At 40.0% G+C, this 18,766-nt stretch overlaps 2 protein-coding genes across 3 annotated transcripts in view; one reads left to right on the plus strand and one right to left on the minus strand.

Moving 5' to 3' along the window:
• Positions 1-1,878: 1,878 nt before the first annotated feature.
• On the minus strand, positions 1,879-17,077 carry bhmt (betaine-homocysteine methyltransferase). Its single transcript, XM_060835741.1, has 8 exons — positions 16,977-17,077; positions 15,623-15,755; positions 14,528-14,646; positions 12,517-12,708; positions 7,125-7,272; positions 5,511-5,693; positions 3,282-3,510; positions 1,879-2,135 (listed from the first exon to the last, which is right to left on the minus strand). The coding sequence occupies exons 1-8, from the start codon at positions 17,016-17,018 to the stop codon at positions 1,943-1,945; spliced, it is 1,239 nt and encodes a 412-aa protein (XP_060691724.1). The 5' UTR covers positions 17,019-17,077; the 3' UTR covers positions 1,879-1,942.
• A 249-nt stretch (positions 17,078-17,326) lies between these two features.
• The window catches only part of dmgdh (dimethylglycine dehydrogenase), a 140,108-nt gene continuing 138,668 nt past the window's right edge, over positions 17,327-18,766 (plus strand). For both annotated transcript variants that reach the window (XM_060835719.1, XM_060835728.1), the window contains exons 1-2: positions 17,327-17,482; positions 18,379-18,556. In XM_060835719.1, coding sequence (XP_060691702.1) covers positions 17,364-17,482; positions 18,379-18,556 — 297 coding nt within the window. In that variant the 5' untranslated portion in view covers positions 17,327-17,363. The remainder of the gene's footprint in view (positions 17,483-18,378; positions 18,557-18,766) is intronic.

Here is an 18,766-nt window from a genome sequence, read left to right on the forward strand (position 1 = left end):
GGAAACTGTTAGACTCTGTTATAAAGGATGTAATAACACAGCATTTAGAAATACATAAAATTATTAGGAAGTCCCCATAAAGGGGAATTCTTTAAGAAGGTATCTACCATGATCGATAAAGAGAAGCAGTGAATGTTTTGGATTTCCAGAAGGCATTTGACAAGATACCACGCATTAGGCTACTTAATAAGAGCCTCTAGTCTTGGAGGTAGTATATTAGTATGGCTAGAGGACTGGCTAACTAATGGAAGACAGATATCTGGGATGCAGGAGGTATTTTCAGGAATGAGAACATTTAACAAGTGGAGTGCCACAGGGACTGTGGGGTTACAATTATTTACAACATATATCAATGACTTGGATGATGGAAGTTAATGTACTATTGCCAAGTTTGCAGATGACACAAAAAAAGTGATAAGACAAGCGATGAGATTGACAGAAAATGTCTACAGATGATTATAAACAGGTTAAATCAAAACCTTGGCAGATGGAATACAATGTGGGAAAATATGAGGATGTGTACTTGGGCATGAAGAATACAGGAAGTAAATATTATTGAAATGGAGAAGGACTGCAGAAAGTGCAACACAGAGCAAATTATTTTTGTGCATGAATCACCAGAAGCTGGCATATAGTTTCAGCAGGCACAGGAAAGGCAAATGGAATGTTGGCCTTTATTTCAAAGAGTATAAAATAAGATCTGATAAAACTGTACAAGGCATTCGTCAGGTAACACCTACAATACAGTGAACAGTTTTGGTCCCCTTATTTAAGGAAGGGTGCATACAATTGGAGGCAGTTCAGAGAAGCTTCACTAGGTTGATCCTGGGTGTGGATGAGCCAAAAAGCACAAATCTTTGAAGATGACAGGAAAAGTTGAGGGCACAGTTAATGAAGAAAATTCAGTCACATAGAGTGATTTGATTGGAGAAGTTGGAGAAAGCTGAAGGATTTGTTTGAAGCATTCAAAATCAAAAGAGGTCTGGAAAGGGTAGAGATGGGGAAAAAAATCATTCCCACTGATGGAAGGATTTCGACGAAGAAGTCAGATTTAAGTGATTGGCAAAAAAAATTAAGAATCATGAAGGTAAAGCTTTTCATGTAACAAGTTTCTAAGATCTGGAATTTACTGGAATGGGAAGCATGGTGGAAACAGGTTCATTTCAGGCACTCATTCTTATGTGAAATAGGAAAATGCACACGATTATGGGGAGAAGGCAAAGGAATGCCACTAGGTGCATTGTTCCTCCAGAGATCCAGTACGGACATGATGGACTGAATAGCTACATGTAGACATATGATAAATTCAAAACATCCTGATAAACCAAGAATAGAGGAAAACAGGAAACTACAGTGGTTGAATTCCCTATTATTTTCAATCCAAGCTTTGAGAATCCTAAATGTTTAAGTTTTGGAAGCAAAGCATAGTGTCTTTTCTAGCTACCAGTCAAATGGGCAGGCAGCAACCGCAGCCACTTCAGAATGTGGTAAAATCACAATTGTCCTATAGGGTTGCTCTCTTATTAGACAGATGATTGGTGGTGGTTTAACCCGAGGGTCACCCTGCCTTGGTTGAGGGGACAGTTTGGTACACTGTCACGTTTTGGTGGTATAAGCACACCTATGAGCTAAGAGCCAGGAAAATGCCATGAAGTTTTCAGCACTTATTTATTACGTGGTATTCTAAGACTTCTGGGGCAAGTAACTGACCCCATCCTTCACCAGAACTTGAGCAGAAACTCTTATATACAGGTGCAGCTTGGCAATTTGCTTAAATTTCATATCCCAAGTGGGAGAAGTCAAAATTAATTTTCCTTCTGCACGTCAACAATTTATAGAAGCTCTTTGAAAGTAAATACAAGACCATTTATTTACTGGATTCAAACTTTATTTACTCTATTTGGTAATTTTCAACAGATTTTGGTGATTTTTGGCAGATACATTATGCAACTAATCCAGCAACATCTTTCTGCTTCTCAAACATCTCTTTCAGTTGGTTTTCAGTTGTCACTTCTCTTTGTTGCATTAAATCTTTGTCCCCCTTGGTCACACCCCAGCTATCTGGCTTTGAGAAAGATGCTGAATATGGTCGGCCTGTTGCAGGAATCAGTTTCTCCCAATATGCCTGTTGAGCTCTGGAAAACAGGGCAAAGAAAACGCTTTACTTTCCATTGCCATGTGCAACAGATTTCTGCAAATGTGGTTGACAACTATCTCTGTTGGTTAATGAATGGTCAGAAAGAGATACTAGCTCTGGGTCATTAGGAAAGCAATGGGAAATCTTTTGTCTTCCGTCTTCTTGAAGGCTCGATATCATGCTATACCGATTTAAATTCCGCACATGTTCTACACAAGTCATTATACTCTGGGAGGAGACCAGCAGATTTATAGCTTCCAGGAGTTTCAGTGGAAAGTAAAAATAATGTCTAAAAATGTATAAATTGGGGCGGCATGGTGGTACAGTGGTTAGCACTGCTGTCTCACAGAGACCCAGGTTCAATTCCCGCCTCAGGCAACTGTCTGCATATTCTCCCCGTGTCTGCGTGGGTTTCCTCCGGGTGCTCCGGTTTCCTCCCACAGTCAAAAGATGTGCAGGTTAGGTGAATTGGCCATACTAAATTGCCTGTAGTGTTATGTGAAGGGGTAAATGTAGGGGAATGGTTTTGGGTGGGTTGATCTTCGAAGGGTCGGTTGCCCTTCGGAGGGTTGGTGTGGACTTGTTGGGCCGAATGGCCTGTTTCCACACTGTAAGTAATCTAATCTAATTAAGAGAATAACAGGATTAGATGATAGTTAATAATAGTTGAATGGCTGATAATGAACAGGCACAACTAGCCTTCTGAGTTTTAAATTCCTAAGCAGCTCAGTTTTGAGCAAATGTAATGAAGACTTTTGAAATGATTTTAATGGTTAAAAAAAAGTGTACTAACAATTTTTTAAAGTCATATACTGAAACGTATTGCCTAAATTATGGTTATGAATTGCATATTTATTTTCAGTCCCACTGCTTTAACAATCATCATACATTATCTGACTTTATTTTAAAATTTGTTTCAGAAACAGGAAAGTTAAAAATATTAGCACCTCAGTTCTTTAAAAGCATAATTCTCAGTTGGAATAATTTTGATTTTGGGCAATAATATAAATCTGACAATGTAAGCTGCCTCTTATACACCTCTCTTGATATCTTTCTGTGTTACACTGATGGCCAAAGTGAAAATTACTACCAACAGATTGGTGCACCTCTGAAACGTACATAGGAAAGTTCCAGTTATTCATACCTTGCTCGCACCCAAGGCTTTGTGTGCATTGCCAGACCACTTCCCCAGGAGTCATGTTTCTCTGAAGCTTTTGGAAGGAAGTCCCTTTCAGCTGCTAGCTCTTCTGCTATAGCCCTAATGTGATAGGGTTCAAATCCACAACAGCCACCAATGTAACGGATTCCCAGGTTATATGCATCTCTTGCATATTTGTGTATGTCCCATCTGGTGGCAACTCGTGGCTCCAGAGCTTTTTAAAAGAACAGATTAGGGTGATAAATCTCTTGCTCAAACTGCAACCAAACAGCTATGTTGCTTTCAAAATAAAATCAAATGGAAAAATCTTTGGTTGTTTCTGCCCTGAATATACATGCCGCATAAAATAGTCTTAGATTTATAATTCGGACCTTATTTTTGAACCATACTGCAATTCGTTAGGTGAGTTGTTGATGGGAGGGGTGCGTGTACTATGGTGGCTCCATCAATTTCTCACCATAACCCTATAACCAGAGGTGCCAGCTCCTGGCACTTGCTGATTTGCCTTATTAGGGGTCCCTCCTTTCTGAGACAGAAGTGGTTTTGTGTTAGAGTCAGGCCTCTGCCCATATGTGCATTTTTGGAGGGAAGGTGGTGCACCAAGATGAGGTGATAGGTGCATTTTCACCTGTAAATGGATGATATGGAGTTGCCGGTGTTAGACCGGGGTGGGCAAAGTTAAAAATCACACGACACCAGTTTATAGTCCAACAGGTTTATTTGGAAGTACTAGCTTTAGGAGCTACCTGATGAAGGAGCAGCGTTTCGAAAGATAGTATTTCCAACTAAACCTGCTGGACTATAACTTGGTGTTGTGTGATTTTTAACTATAAATGGATGACAGTGTACCTCCCCATGGTAATTTAGGTCAGGAAAGCTCTCCTCCTTCCTTCACAGCTTAGCCCACAATGTCATGGTGTCTACAACCAGATGGTCCATGCAACTTTAATATCCTTCCAGTGATTCTGCAAACTCCATGCAGTCAGCTCTGGAGGGGTCACAGAATCATTCAACACAGAAACAGATCCTTCAGTCCACTTCGTCCAAACTAAACTAGCCCCACTTGCCTCCATTTAGCCCATATCTCTATAAATCTTTCCTATTCATTTTAAATGTTGTAACTACCACATAGCACTTTGTGTGAAAACGTTGTCCCTCTATCTTAAGCAGCCAGGTGTACTCCAGAGAATTTCAGAAGCTTGATTTCTATCTTTTTGTTCAGTTACAGATTGTGATAGAGAACAGAAATTTACCATCTCTTCAATGGAGTTTCTCACTGTAACTCATTCCTCGGTCCATGTTCGTAATTAACATACATGAAAAAGGATGATCCCTTATATAGCCAATACAGATTTACTGAGGGGCTCCTGGCCCTGGCTTCTTCATCCACTGCTCCAAGGTGGGAGTACAAAACTCACTGGAATTAGAACCTCAGTTCTCATCTGTGGACCTGAGCTAAAATCCAGTACCGACATTTGGATGATCCACGTCACTGGAGGCAAACAATGAAACTTCAGAGTTTCTGAAGACTAAATGAGCTGGAACTGAGTACTTTTGGACTCCTGTCTGACTTTATAGGCCAGTAGCAAACCATTTGGCAGCACTGAAGAAGACTTTACCCTTGGAGAGCTTTTGACACAATATGATTAGAGTTTGAAGATCTATTGCAAATTCAGAATATTGAGACCAGGGAGAAGCATTGTTAACAGATCAGCCAAATCTATGCCACTACTTGGAAGATCCCTGTTGTCAACCAGATTCAAGGATTCATTTTGAGTTTAATTTGTCATCCTGACTGCACTACTTGTTGGATAGAAGGCTACAGTACTGCTATAGAGGATACTGAAACTTAGAAGTTCATGCATTCAAAACAGAAATTATTTTCCTGAAGATCACCTTGTAAGAGTTGATTAAAATCAAACACGTTCTCAGTAGCAGGGTGAGAATATGATCTTGCTGATGTTTTCAAATGACTGGACACAATTTCTATATCTACTAGCATAGATCTTTTACATTTTCCTGCTTAATTTTTTCTCTAGCTGTCACTTCTTATCTGTTGCAACTGAAGTCAGAAATGCAGAATAACAAACAGGAAGGGCCTAGGCTTGACTTGAGGCCTACCAGCAACTACATACAAATAGAGAAAAGAATTCTAAAATTCCAATAAATCCAAACTTTACAGAAGGCATTCAAGCAGCAAATTAAAATATTTACCAAATGGAAATTCTGGAAGACCAATGAATCCCTGCTTGTTGCAGTCAGGTGTGTGCAGAGCTAAGGGCTGCACCATTAAGTGCGCTTTTAGTTTTGCAGCTTCTAAACCTTCTTTCATAAGCTTCATAGTTTTGAGGCAAGTAGCTGGGTCAAAATGGCAGTTCACTCCAACAATGTCAGCACCTACAAAATCAGAATGCAAACATCATCTTTACTTTGTTTGAGAAGTGAGAGGCTAGAACATTGGCATACAAAGGGACACGTGTGTCCCTGTGCTTGAATTAGAGGAATTTCACATTTAGGTAGAGTAAACAACCAGGAAAACAAATGGTACGTTGGCCATTTACTGCAATTGTATACAGACGAAACCGGGAGTGCTTTGCACAGATTTAGTTTCGTTAGGGAAGGAGAGATGTACTTGCCTTAGTGGGTGCTCAGCAATAGTTTAATTGATTGATTCATTTGATGAGAAGATTGCCCTTTCAGGTGAAATTGAGTAGATGAGGTACTTATCACTTAAGGTTTGAAGAATTTGAGGTAATCTAATAGAAATAGATCAAATTCTTAAAAAGGCTTCGTAAGGTATATTTCCTTGGATCAGGAGACAAGAATGAGTGACCAGAACTTGAAAGTTAGTATTCTTTCATTCAAGTCTGAGATGGGGAGAAAATTCTTCAGGGGTTGTAAATCTTTGGAACTCTCCATCGCAGAGAATTATGGATACTTTCAGTTAGTTAGGAATAATTAGTTTAAATTAGAGATTTTAAGTTAAATTAATAATACTTAAGATCTAAGAAGAAACTTTAGCTGCATATGGATTACTTCAGGCTCAGGGGATACAAAGCATTGGTTCATTCAACATATTCAAGAGATAGGTTGATGGGATTTTTTTGAGCACTATGGAATCAAAAGAAGCAGTATAAGTATGGGGAGGGTGGAGCCACGTAGACCATCACTAAATGAGTAGCATGCTTGAAGGCTGAATGGCCTTCTCTGCAGTAGCCAGAAAACAGATTCACAGAATTTCTATTCTGCGATAATCTAGTTGGACTGAATACACTTCAATTCCTTTAAACAAACCTACTGTTTTGCAGAATTCTTAGCTTGCATCCACTAAAATGCTTCAAGTTTTTAACAATAAGTTCGAAAGCTAAGCAATCAGTGAACTGTCAGACAGAACTGAAGCTCATGGCTGATGGCAATAGCAGCAAACTCTACAGCCTTCCAGTGAAGCAGTCACTTCTTCCACAAGCAAGCAACTATCTCATTCCTACAGTAGCTGAAGATAAAGGATCAAATAAGACAGAACAGAAAAAAGGTCTTCGCTCAAAGAAATTATTTTGTTGAAGATCACCTGTGATTTCTGACAGGGAGAACCATCAGCCAATATGGAGAAAATCAGTTATTACCAAAGTGACTTGAATGTATCAGACAATGGCCCGTATGTTCTAGTCAAGAGCCCAAAGGGAGTGCCTGCTGTTGACCTCAATTTAACTGTCTAGTTATCACTTTATGATAAAGCCATTGATTGTCCAATGCCTACTTCAGCAGGGAGGGAGTTACAGAGTCAGCTCAAACTCCTCCCAAGCAAGAAAGTTGGATGAATTGCCTTACCAGCCTTTACAAGTCTAACTGCACAGTCCCCTGCTGACACTCCACACAAATCACCCTCCGGACCAATGCACAGGGTGGCTCCAACTGGTTTGCCGGATTCTTTCAAAACATGAACTGCCCACTCTGCTTCTTCCACATGTTCAAAGTACTGCAAGAGACAGAGTACCAGCATTTAGACACCAGTAATACTATTATAAATCTTCTCATTTGAAGTCTCTTCCTGGAAAACAAAATAACAAGCTATTAATTTTCCAAAAAAAGGTTTTCCAATAAAAACATGGGTCCATACTTTCCACTTTGTTAATTTTATCTGAAAATTAGATACAAGTATGTAATGTCAGTAGAAAGCACCAATTATTCATCTTTGCTAAATATAATTTTAAATACTGAAATGTGGGAGAAAATTATGCAGGCAAAAAAACTTGACTATCTGTGTCATCCTTTTCAGGCTGTGGAAATACCCAAGATGATTTTGAGAGCAGAAAACTCAATGGTCATTTGGGAGGAGGCCAAAATAAAACATAACATTGGAGCAAAAGGCTAACTTTTGCACTTGGAGCTCTCTAATAGATTGCAGAAATGCAAGATTGTTTGTCCTATATTGCTCATTTCTTTTTTATTTAGTCCAAATTAGCATGCTTTGTTCAAACCTGATTCCTAGGATATGCTGTCATCTCTAGTCAATTATGTCAATAAAATCTAAAAGTATAATTGTTTATTTTAATTGACAAGTATTGCCAAGAACATTCATATCCATGTTGGTTAGTTGAACTGGAAGATTGAAAGGACACTGGTTTACTGGAAATATTCATGTTAAATTAAACATGTTCCTAAGAAAAAAAATCAAAGAAGAGTATAATTTATTGTACTAAGATAAGAGAGAGAGATTTGGAACAATTTCAATAATAACTAATGTGTACTATTTTTCTTTGTCAGATATCTAACAAGCTGAGCTGGTATTCAGGTTCACATAAAGTCTAGTCTAAATGAAAATGATTACTTCTTCATATCTCACATCGTCTCCTGTGATTGCTATGCTTTCATTTTTTAATTAACTTAAAGATATTTATTTTCATGCTCCAATTCTCTATGTTTGAATTGTAGACTGAGATATACTCAATTGTATTTGTGTGTGTGGCAGAACTGGAAACATGGTGTTCCTTCAAGTCAATTTCCAATACCTATTTTATGACAAGAGGCCATTGTTTGACCTCCAGCGAAATGCTTTGGTTCACTCGAAGCAATTGTATTAAAGAACAAGCAAATGTAAACAAAGTCAAATTGAAATATAACTCATCATTTTGTCTACATGCAGTCAAATTGAATAGAAACCAATGTTTTTTATTCACTTATGGGATGTGAGTGTCACTGGCAAGTTGAAAATGTGTTGCTGGTTAAAGCGCAGCAGGTCAGGCAGCATCCAAGGAATAGGAAATTTGACGTTTCGGGCATAAGCCCTTCATCAGGAGTCACTGGCAAGGCCAACATTTTCATTGCCAATCCAATTAGGCAGTTAAGAGTCAATCACATTGCTGTGGGTCTGGAGTCACATATAGTCCAGACCAGGTAAGGATGACAATTTCCTTCCCTAAAGGGCATTAGTGAACCAGATGGATTATTCTTGACAATGATTTCACTGTCATCATTAGACTCTTAAATTTCACCATCTGCCAATGGCAGGATTTGAACTCAGGGCCCCAGAGCATTAGCTGGGTCTTGGGATTAACTGCCTATGATAATACCACTAGGTCACCACTTTCCTCACTTCACCTTATGAACAATTAGGGACTTTCACAAAGAGATTTCAAAATTTCGCTGCAGCAATAAAGGTAGCGCCCAATATGGAAAGGACATGATAAAGTTGCTGCTTTAGTAACTATACAGCAAGTGTGAAGGAGGAAGTTGTGAAAGTATCTATGGGACTGAAGGAGAGTTATACATTATGCAGCAACTCTGTGGCAATTAAAGACTGAGAAATTTGAAACAGGCAGCTCAAATTGCAAGGAAGGTCTGGTCGAAAAAAAGGCCAAATGGCCAGCAATCACTATTTGTGTAAATACAGTCACAAATCTCTCACCACTCATATCTCAGGGACCCTCCAATCATCTATAGAAATTGGTCACTTTTTTGACACAAGTTCTAACATTTCCTTTCCCTGCCCAATGAAAACACGGAGATTGCAAGGTAATGAAAGTAAATTTATTTTATTAAATCAAGCATTGCAAGTGGTGCAGGGCTGTCACCATGTTTGATCTTTTAACTTCTCAGTGAGGTAGCACGCACCACCAATTGCTGGGTGCATTGTCAGTCACTGATATGCAGTGAATATACAAGGTTCACTGTGTGCATCAGTGCTGAGAGGCTGCTGTGCTGTATAATCACAGATCGCTTGTTGCTTATGGAGATAGCAGCTGTTGTCTTCTATTACTATTAATTATTCCCGTTAATTCTGTGCTAAATGATTGCTCCTATGCTTCTCCATGAAATCTCCTTCCTGGAGAACATTTCAGAATAAAAACGGATATTTGTAAGCATAGAACAGCTCATGTGATACAACGTAGTATTCTTTAGCTCTGGGCCAGGAGGTATGTGTTCAAGGTACGACTTGCTCCATGTGTCATAACATGGTGGGTTAAAATAAATTTTAAAACATCTAAGCCAGAATTTCCAAGCAGCAGTCCAGTCCATCATCAGAATGGACCTTATGCTCATTCATGTCAGGACAGGTCAGGGTGGATGACTTACATCTGAGGGACAAGAGGAGGAACTATTCATTAGGAATTTCTATCTTTCCTGGTTCTAGTAGAACAGCGACACTACTAAAGGGTGCCACCTCCTCTAGAACCAATTCCAGAACCTGTCTGAAATGTGACCTGGCCCTGATAGGTCATCTAGGTCCTTTGAATTCCCTTCTTGGATGCATTCAACATTTAGCCCAGTAAGTTGAAACTAACAAAGACAGTATTCCAGAGACTGAATCCCAAAACCTCCATAACAAAAATGGCACCAGTCTTGAGCTGCTCCTATGATACCTATTCTTTGCTCAATTGTTTCCATTGATCTTGTTAATGGCTCACTGGGAAATGGTGGTAAAGATAATTACTCTTGCAGCATCATAACATCTTCTAGTGCTTTGTACAAGTAGCAAATTACCATTCAGCATCGTTTCAAGAAACTTTAACACGCAGGACACTCAAGGCATCCATTATGTATCAGTTGGTACTTGTTTGGCAATTATGTCAAACAAGGAGTCGACTTTTCAGGTTGGAACCTCTCATCAAGACTGGGAAAGGGGAAGGGGGCTGCGATCTAAATGGGGGTGGGGGGTGTGGGGTTGAAATTCCAGGCCCAGACCTCCCTCTCCACCCTGCCCCCTTAACGTGACCCTACCTGTCCATCTTCCTTCCCACCTATCCATTCCACCCTTTCCACTGACCAATCACAGCCACCTCCTACTTGCACTCACCTATCTTTCCCCCAGCCCCATCCTTCTTCCTCTTTCGCAGCCCTCCTCCCATCCTCTCGACCTTATGAAAAATTCTGACCTGAAACATCAGCTCCCCTTCTCCTCTGGTGCTGCTTGACCTGCTGTGCTTTTCCCAGCTCCACTCTTTATCCACTCTGACTTTTCAGCATCTGTAGGTCTCACTATCTCCAAGTGTCAAATATCTCATCCTATACTTCCTCCTCAATATCACTTCTCATTCTACATACTAGTACCTTGTTCAGCTGGGAGAACTAATAGAAGGCACACACAGGTAAAGACAAGCCCTTCAATTCACCCTGAGGATTCTCCTCACAAAAGAGGCTTATTCAGATGACAAGCTCAACTACTATTTTATCTGTGGATCAGAGATGCTGGTCATACTGTGCTTTCAAATGAGGCAATGTCCTTCAGAGTGAAGTCTATTCATTTCTGCAGCATAATGCATGACAAGCTGGCCGTGCCAAAGCCAATGAAACCTTCAATGTTGCAATTCACTCATTCACTTCCATTATAGGTTTGCGCCTGTTGAGGCCAAACAAAAGGGCATTATCAGCCCCTCACCATCCACAGAAAATGGGATGTAAGACTCATGAGCATATTAATCTAATACGTACTCTTACAGTCTCCAAATCTCTCCATACTCACCTTACTGAATAAATCAGCTATCACTTTGCTCCAATGTGGCAAGTTGTTTTTGATCACAAGGATCTATGTTATGCTCTCCTATAATGTACTGGATTGCCATTAAACATGAGATCATGTGGTCCAGCAATTTCTGCTTTTGTTTAGTTCAGACCATTAGGTGGCATTTTGGATGACAGCATTTTAAAACGTACTTTCTTTGCCGTGGTAATGCATGTAATTAGGTAATAAAACTGTTGTTCCGCTTAAAGCAACATTGCTGACATTTCTCTGCGATATTACAGCAATTTTGGACCATACCTTTCAACAATTACTTCCCTTCATGTCCAGCTATGGCCTATGCTGTGCGACTTTACAGGATTATTTGTACCTTACCTTTTTACTCTTCTTTAAGTTGTGCAAATTCTTCTGGACCTCGTGTAGGTCCTTGAGTAGTTGATATGGAGCTCTCCTTCAGTGGGAAATTGCCATACTTGCTTACTCCTTAGCATATTTGGGATCATCGCCCCCACCAAAAATCTGATAGGTATGCTTCATTCCAGAGGTTACCAGTACCTGCAGGACTTGGGCACTAAATTGTGCTTTTCCCAATCTTCGTTAAGCCGTTTTGCACAAATACTGTGCACTTCACAGCTGAAACTTTAATATTTATATACTGGTTAAGTAGCTTGTTAACTGCTTGACTGAGAAGTTTTAAGTGTATGGTGACTGGCTTGTTGTTATATTAAACTACTAAATGAAAATTGACTAAATCAAAATTATATAATTGTTAGTGGACTGCAAATAAATGGCAGAAATGGCACTTTGTATTTTCAGGTCAATAGAGAAAGCAATAGCTTTTAAACTCAAAGCCCCTCTATGAGAAATCTGGAGCTTGGTTGGAACAGAGAATAACCAAGGAAACTGATACGTCCTTATCAGAAAAGGGAACAAGATAATTAGATATGAATAAAATACATTCCAAATCAGTTTGCTTAGAAAACATAAGATGGAAGAAAAAAAAAAGAGCAAGCTGTAGTCATTTGCCTGGCATGAATCCCACTAGACTAACATAAACTAATTCATTAGGCAGCTTCGTGCAAAATAAGTACTGCCAAAACTATTAAAAATGCCAAAGCCAAATAATCCAAAAGCTTTTTGCACTTTTTTCTTCTCTGCTCTATTATCTGGTTTTAGATTTTTTAGGCATGCAGACAAAGTTATTTTTTTCTCTTAGACGTGTTAATAAATATTTAGAAATAGTTAATTGCAAAGACACTATACCTCAGCAAGCATGAAGTCTACGTTTTTCTTGATAAAGACATCCAGTTGTTTCCTGAAGATAGCCTTCACCTCTGTCTCACTTTTGCAGCTGAGGTAGGAAGGGGTTTGGCTGACTCCCCCAGCGACGAGGGCATCTCCTTCGTCAGCCACCTCTCTAGCAATGTCACAAGCAGCTTCATTCACTTTCTGGCCCTGAAAAAAAGAGATAACACATGAAGCTACAACATTTTACAGGCCAGCTGTAATGACATAACAAAACATCGCAACTTGTGAAGTAAAAGACAATTTTACTGGCCAGGAGAAAGTGAGGACTGCAGATGCTGGAGATGAGAGCTGAAAATGTGTTGCTTGAAAAGCGCAGCAGGTCAGGCAGCATCCAAGGAGCAGGAGAGTTGATGTTTTGGGCATGAGCCCTTCTTCACATTTTCAATTTTACCGGCCAACTCATTTCACAAGTTTATAGCCAAACGTTGTATCAAGAAAGCCAAGGACCTACTGCTTGATAGTTCACAGGCTGAATGCACTGAATGTCATGAATTTAGGCCCAGAAGTCAGTAGGTTTCTTTATTAAAATTTGATAGAAACTATAGACCATAATCCATGCGACTCAAAACTCGAGCAAGAGCAGGTTCTGGGGTTGGGGTGGGGGTGGGATGAGTGAAAGACAGAAGAGAAGAGACAATACACAGCATATCTAGGACTTAGTCTGTTCGTACTGTTTTGAAGAGATATGAAGATAAAAGTTCAGATAATTCAGCACTATGTTGCCAGTTTCATGAAGCTCCAAGCCAAGAACATATCATTGAATCAGAATCAGAACAGACACAACACTTACATGTATATAAACAGATATTCTGACAGAAATAAGATTAATTCTCAAGTTAATGTTAAGATAACGAGACCCAGACAGACTGTATTGATACACACATTTGTTGGTATATATGTCTGAAATGCCTTTTGGCACAATAAAATTGCTTTAATTTCTTTGTTCTTGTCAGTGAATAGAATGAGTTATTATGTATGCTGACTTTTGCCATAGTGTAGGATAAAATTTATTACTCAAGCTTCTTTTGTAAACTTCAGGCAATGTTACATCATGCTGCTTGTTTCCCAGCTTAAACGAGTCCTCCTTACCCTGCACCGTGTTCTGGTTGATTTTGTATATTGATTCTCAGAGTCTTAGCATCTGAAAATTAAAATTCTCTTCCTCAACTATAAAAATCAATCTGCCTGACTTTGCCTTTTTGTACATCTTTGCCTCCTTATTCCATCATTCAACCATCTACTCCTTGTAGGAGAATACCACACATGGCTTTCTTCATTGCCCCTCCTTAATTCCCCTTCTTTAGTCACTATTCCCACTCTTTCTGATACTTGTTCCAATTTTGCCTGTGACAGACATTTAAGTTCAAACAATAGCTCCAGCAAACAGGAGTTTCAGTTCCAAAGATAAACTGAAGAAGCTGGAGTGTTTCCCTTGTAAAAGTAAACGCCAAGAGGAGATTTGACAGAGGTATTCAAAATCGTAGTGATCTGGACAGAATAGTTGGGGAGAAGCTGATCCCACTCATGAAAGGACTGTTAACACTAGAGCAAAAGATCTAAAGTGATTAGTCGAAGTGAGAGGATTTTTGTTCCACACGGCGAGTGTTTTACACTCTATAATACATAAACTTTGATATGGAGACAGGATCAACTGAGATATTCAAAAGAGGATTAGACTGTTGTTTAGAAAGGATCAATGTGCAGGGATACAGGGAGAAGACAGGAGATACTGCAAAATGCTAATTCAGAGGGCTGCTGCAGACTCAACAGGCCAAATGGACTCATCCTATACTTAATTATTACATACAAATGAAAGCTTTTATTGTGAAAGGTTGTGCTTTATTGGGCATATCCGCAACTATTGCAGTAAGTTATTCACTTAGTAGTAAGGTTTCTGTACCTTTCTGTGAAAATGGAGAGAAACTTAAATGAAGAGATGGAATCAGAGTGAAAAATCAAGACTTACTGAAAATTTTTGTTCCACATAATTTCCTCTGTTTTCCAACTTGTCTTCACTTGCATAAAAAGTGAAAGTCTGCATGACTGTAGAGCCTGCTCGAAGGAACTCACGGTGTAGCTGTCTCACTAAAACAACAGCAAAAAAAATCTTTAAATATTTAATTTAAGGCCATACCACGAACACCTGCCAATTGGCTGGATATTAGCCTGTAAGTTCAGTTCTTGAATGGCATAGAATGTGACTGCTATTGTTAATACTTAGGTATCTGACTCACATCAATCAGTCAAATCAAACCCATCAAACAATACAATGTATAATAATGCTCACACCTGCACACTGCAAAGAAACAGAACGTTGGAGTTGTACTCACATTTTTTTCAAAAAAACTCGACTGCAAACTATTTTCAAAAGAAAACAGCCCATTGGGCAGCACGGTTGCTCAGTGGTTAGCATGACGGCCTTATAATGCCAGGGACCTGGGTTCTACTCCACTCTTGGGCAACTGGCTGTGTGGAGTTTGCACATTCTCCTTGCATCTGCAATGGTTTTCCTCTGGGTATTCCAGTTTAATCTCACAGTCCAAAGATGTGCAAGTTAGATAGATTGGCCATGTTTAATTGTCCATACTGACAAGGAGTGTGCAGGCTAGGTGGATTAGCCATGTGGAGTTATAGGGACAGGGTGGGAGCTCTTTGGAATGGTTGGTGCAGGCTTGGTGGGCTGAATGGAGTTTAATGAACTTCACCTAATTGGATTAGTCATTTACTTTTCATATTTGGATGACCAACTTTCTGAAATTGCCCAAAATATCAAGATTCTGTTGCAATCCTGATCACAACATTAAAACAAATGATCTATCTTTATTAACTAGCCCACCCAGAGATATCTGTCCCTGATGAATCAGAAATCATAATGAGAAATAGGTGGGGCTTGGGTATGTCAATTACTTCTTCAACATAAAGATTTTATTTTAGTGAACTTATCTGATTTCACTGTGAACCTGCTAAGATTGCCATGCAATAAGTCAAGCTAAAGAGCAGAGTTTTATGCAGCATTAGCATTATTGGCAATGTGGCAATTTGCAAATTGCTTTGGTCTTACCAGCCTCAGGATGTTCTACTGTTGCTTCTGGTGTCCAGGGTCCAGCTTTGACATATCCTCTCTTTTCAAGAGCAAACACAAACCCTCCATCTCCAATAATTACCTCCCCAGAGGATAAACGCTCCAGAAGTCCCTGCAATAAAATGTTATCCCAGTCATGGGTGGTAAAGAGCAATGTCAATTATTAAAAATGTGTTTGTTAGAATAGTCAATAGGATTCATTAGACTGGTTCGCTGCATTCAAGAACAGAAACAATATTTTACAATCATGCCCCCATCATTTAAGGCATGGACAGACAGACAACTGAGACTTGAGTCCTTAGATAAATATACCCATAAGTGGTCCATTACTCAACTGCAATGTGCAGTTGGCTCAAGCCTAACAATGGGAGCACATCAACAGTTTGTCTTAAGAGTATAATATAATCAGTATGAGCACTGACAACAACAGCCCTACAAGTATTCCCAGAAGATTCCCTTTTTTTGAAAATAGTTCTCAACTGGCTAAGTTAACAGAGCCAATGGGAAATCTTTTTACTTTTGAAGGTGGGATAATGTAGTGGGCTGGGGAGATAAGACAGGGAAGAGACATTAGATCCATGGTTATACCAAAGTACAGGATAAAAGAAAATGTAGCTATTATACAAACATTTCAGTTGGAACATTAGTAGACTTGTTGGGAGGACTAAGAAAAGGCCACTGCTGTTGGGAACTGATGGCTTTCCTGTTCTAACCAGCATCACAGTGAGGAAAGGCAGGTCACAGAGGCAGAGGGTGTAACCTGGCATATCACCAAACCAAGTGGCCAGTGTGCTGAAGGAATGCATTCATTTAATATTTGTTGCAGACTGAGTGTTTGGAGGGAACATGCAAACCCCCTTCCCAAGGGAAGAGGGAGCAGCCAGGCAACAGCTGGGCTTAAACCCATGGATTTGCAATGTGTTCTTACTACCAGGCATGTGTCTATGCCAAGGGCAATAAGGACAGATGGGTGAGGGATAACAGAATATTTAGTGAGAGGTAAAGACATTAAGGATAATAAGGACAATGGTCTGAAGTAAGAAAGATAGTTGTTGAGGGGTAATAAGGACAGTTGTCAAGGTGCAAAAAGGGCAATTAATGAGGGACAAGAAAGCCAAGAATAGGGAGGGGATTTCTCCAGCGATGGAGAAATCTATGTTAAGCCAGCGCCGCTTCTTTCTGCAAAAAAGAACGTAACAAATCAATTATTATTACATGGCGGGACAAAGGTTGTGCAAAAATCAGAAAGACTTTTTCAGGAAAGAAATGAAAAATAAATCAGCGCATCAGCGTTAGAAACGAAGGTGAAGAGGGTGGGGAAAAAAAGTGTTACTCTTTTGGCAGCGGACTTTCCGTCTTTCCCGACTGGTGGCATTTCCAGGGCACTGGCTCTCACTGTCAACTCCGCTGTACACTGCGTCCCAACTCCTGCTGACTGCTGGCTCCGCACATTCTTATAGAGAGGAGGAGAGGTGGTCATCTCCCCTGTAGCCGCCTCCCTGCCTCTCTCATTGGTCTCCCAGGCGAGGTGGGGGTGTGGGGGTGGTGGGGGGGAGAGAGTGGTGCAAACGGACAAGGTTTCGCAAAAAGTTGCAAAGTCTTTTGGGAGAGCGTCAAAGTTTGGGTAAAAGTACAGCAGAGAGGGAGGGTGGGGGTGGAATTATATTGATTTATTTCATGCAATTTTCTATATTCCAACTGGATCTTTTAGGATCTGGCCATGTCGAGGCTGCTAAGGTGCTTCCCTTCTGCCTTTCTCCGTGGAAAGCTGCCTGTGTTAGCGGAGTGCTCCCGCTGGATTCCTGTCCGTCTAATAGGCAGCGCCTCATCCAAACAGGGGTGAGTGCTTTCCTGAACTGTGTGCGCAGAATGCACCTTCTGCTGTTCCAATGTATCGTTGTCTTCATTGCATTACCATTGCAATGTGCCGTTCAGTGAATCAATGTTGCAAAAATCCTGGGGGCGCCGATTACAGTGGGGTTGGAGACTGACTTTTAAGATATATCTTTCTTCTATATCACTTCCTCCACACCTAGTCTTTTCTCTTTAATAAATTCCAAACCAATTAAGACACTGCGAGTCCAGTGTGGGTATGTGTACTGAATGTAAATGCACCGTACCCTATTCTTTGGATGCAATGTGGGCATTGTTGGTTCCTAATTTCTAGGCTATTGCAGAGGACAGTCAAGAGCCAACTCCTTGCTATGGGTCTGGATTCACATGTGTGTAAAGATAGGAACTGTCATTCCCAAAAGAGATGTTAATAACTGACTCTATATTTTGGATTTCATTGAATTTTTAAGTTCGGCAGTTGCCTGGTGGGATCTGAACGAGAGAATCAGCTGAGTCTTTGGATTAGCAGTCCAACAATGTTCCCATCGCACCACAGATTTCCCAATACAGGTTCGCAATTATTGCTGATAATCTGACCAAATAAGACATTTAACTTTACATGTGCATTTGGCATTTACTCACAGATATACTGTGATTCATTAAAAGAAATCAAAGGTTACACATAACAGTAGGAGTATTTGAACAGAGTATGGTTGGGAGCATATTAAGTAAAGCTTTTGTGATATCAAAGTGCACACAAGCTTTGTGTAAGGCATATCCAGTATATTCTATATGTAAACATATATGAAGCTTACCAATCCTATAGCTGTTTCTGTGTGCACATTTGCAGCCAGTGGCACAACTTGAAATAAATAGCTTCTTTGTGTTCTTCTGCATATTAGCAATGAAAATAACCGGACACAATCCCCTGTGAAAAGGTGGAAAGATAATGCGGAGACAGTGATTATCGGAGGTGGCTGTGTTGGAGTTAGCCTGGCTTATCATCTTGCCAAAGCTGGGATGAAAGATGTGATATTGCTGGAAAAGTCGGAGCTAACAGCTGGCTCTACATGGCACGCAGTAAGGAATTAACTTATTTGTTTTCTGTCATGTGATCTTTATTTTTCTCATGAAAGCAATTGTGCTTGGTATAAAGTGCTCAGTGCAATAGTTTAGTTGGCATACATTACAAATTGGTGACAGTTTCAGGGTGCATGCAATATAACACAAATTTCATGGGAGAATCACAGAATTGTGGGCGGCACGGTGGCACAGTGGTTAGCACTGCTG

Source organism: Hemiscyllium ocellatum, chromosome 2 (assembly GCF_020745735.1).
Source record: "Hemiscyllium ocellatum isolate sHemOce1 chromosome 2, sHemOce1.pat.X.cur, whole genome shotgun sequence".
NCBI lineage: Eukaryota > Metazoa > Chordata > Chondrichthyes > Orectolobiformes > Hemiscylliidae > Hemiscyllium > Hemiscyllium ocellatum.

Excerpts from the sequence above, each read along its gene's own strand:
- bhmt (XM_060835741.1), bottom strand. The coding sequence starts at position 17,018 with ATGCCACCAGTCGGGAAAGACGGAAAGTCCGCTGCCAAAAGA. Across the intron at positions 15,756-16,976 it reads GAAAGTCCGCTGCCAAAAGA|GGACTTCTGGAGCGTTTATC; the intron begins GTAACACTTTTT and ends ATTTTATTGCAG. Across the intron at positions 12,709-14,527 it reads ATGTGGAACAAAAATTTTCA|GGCCAGAAAGTGAATGAAGC; the intron begins GTAAGTCTTGAT and ends TCTTTTTTTCAG.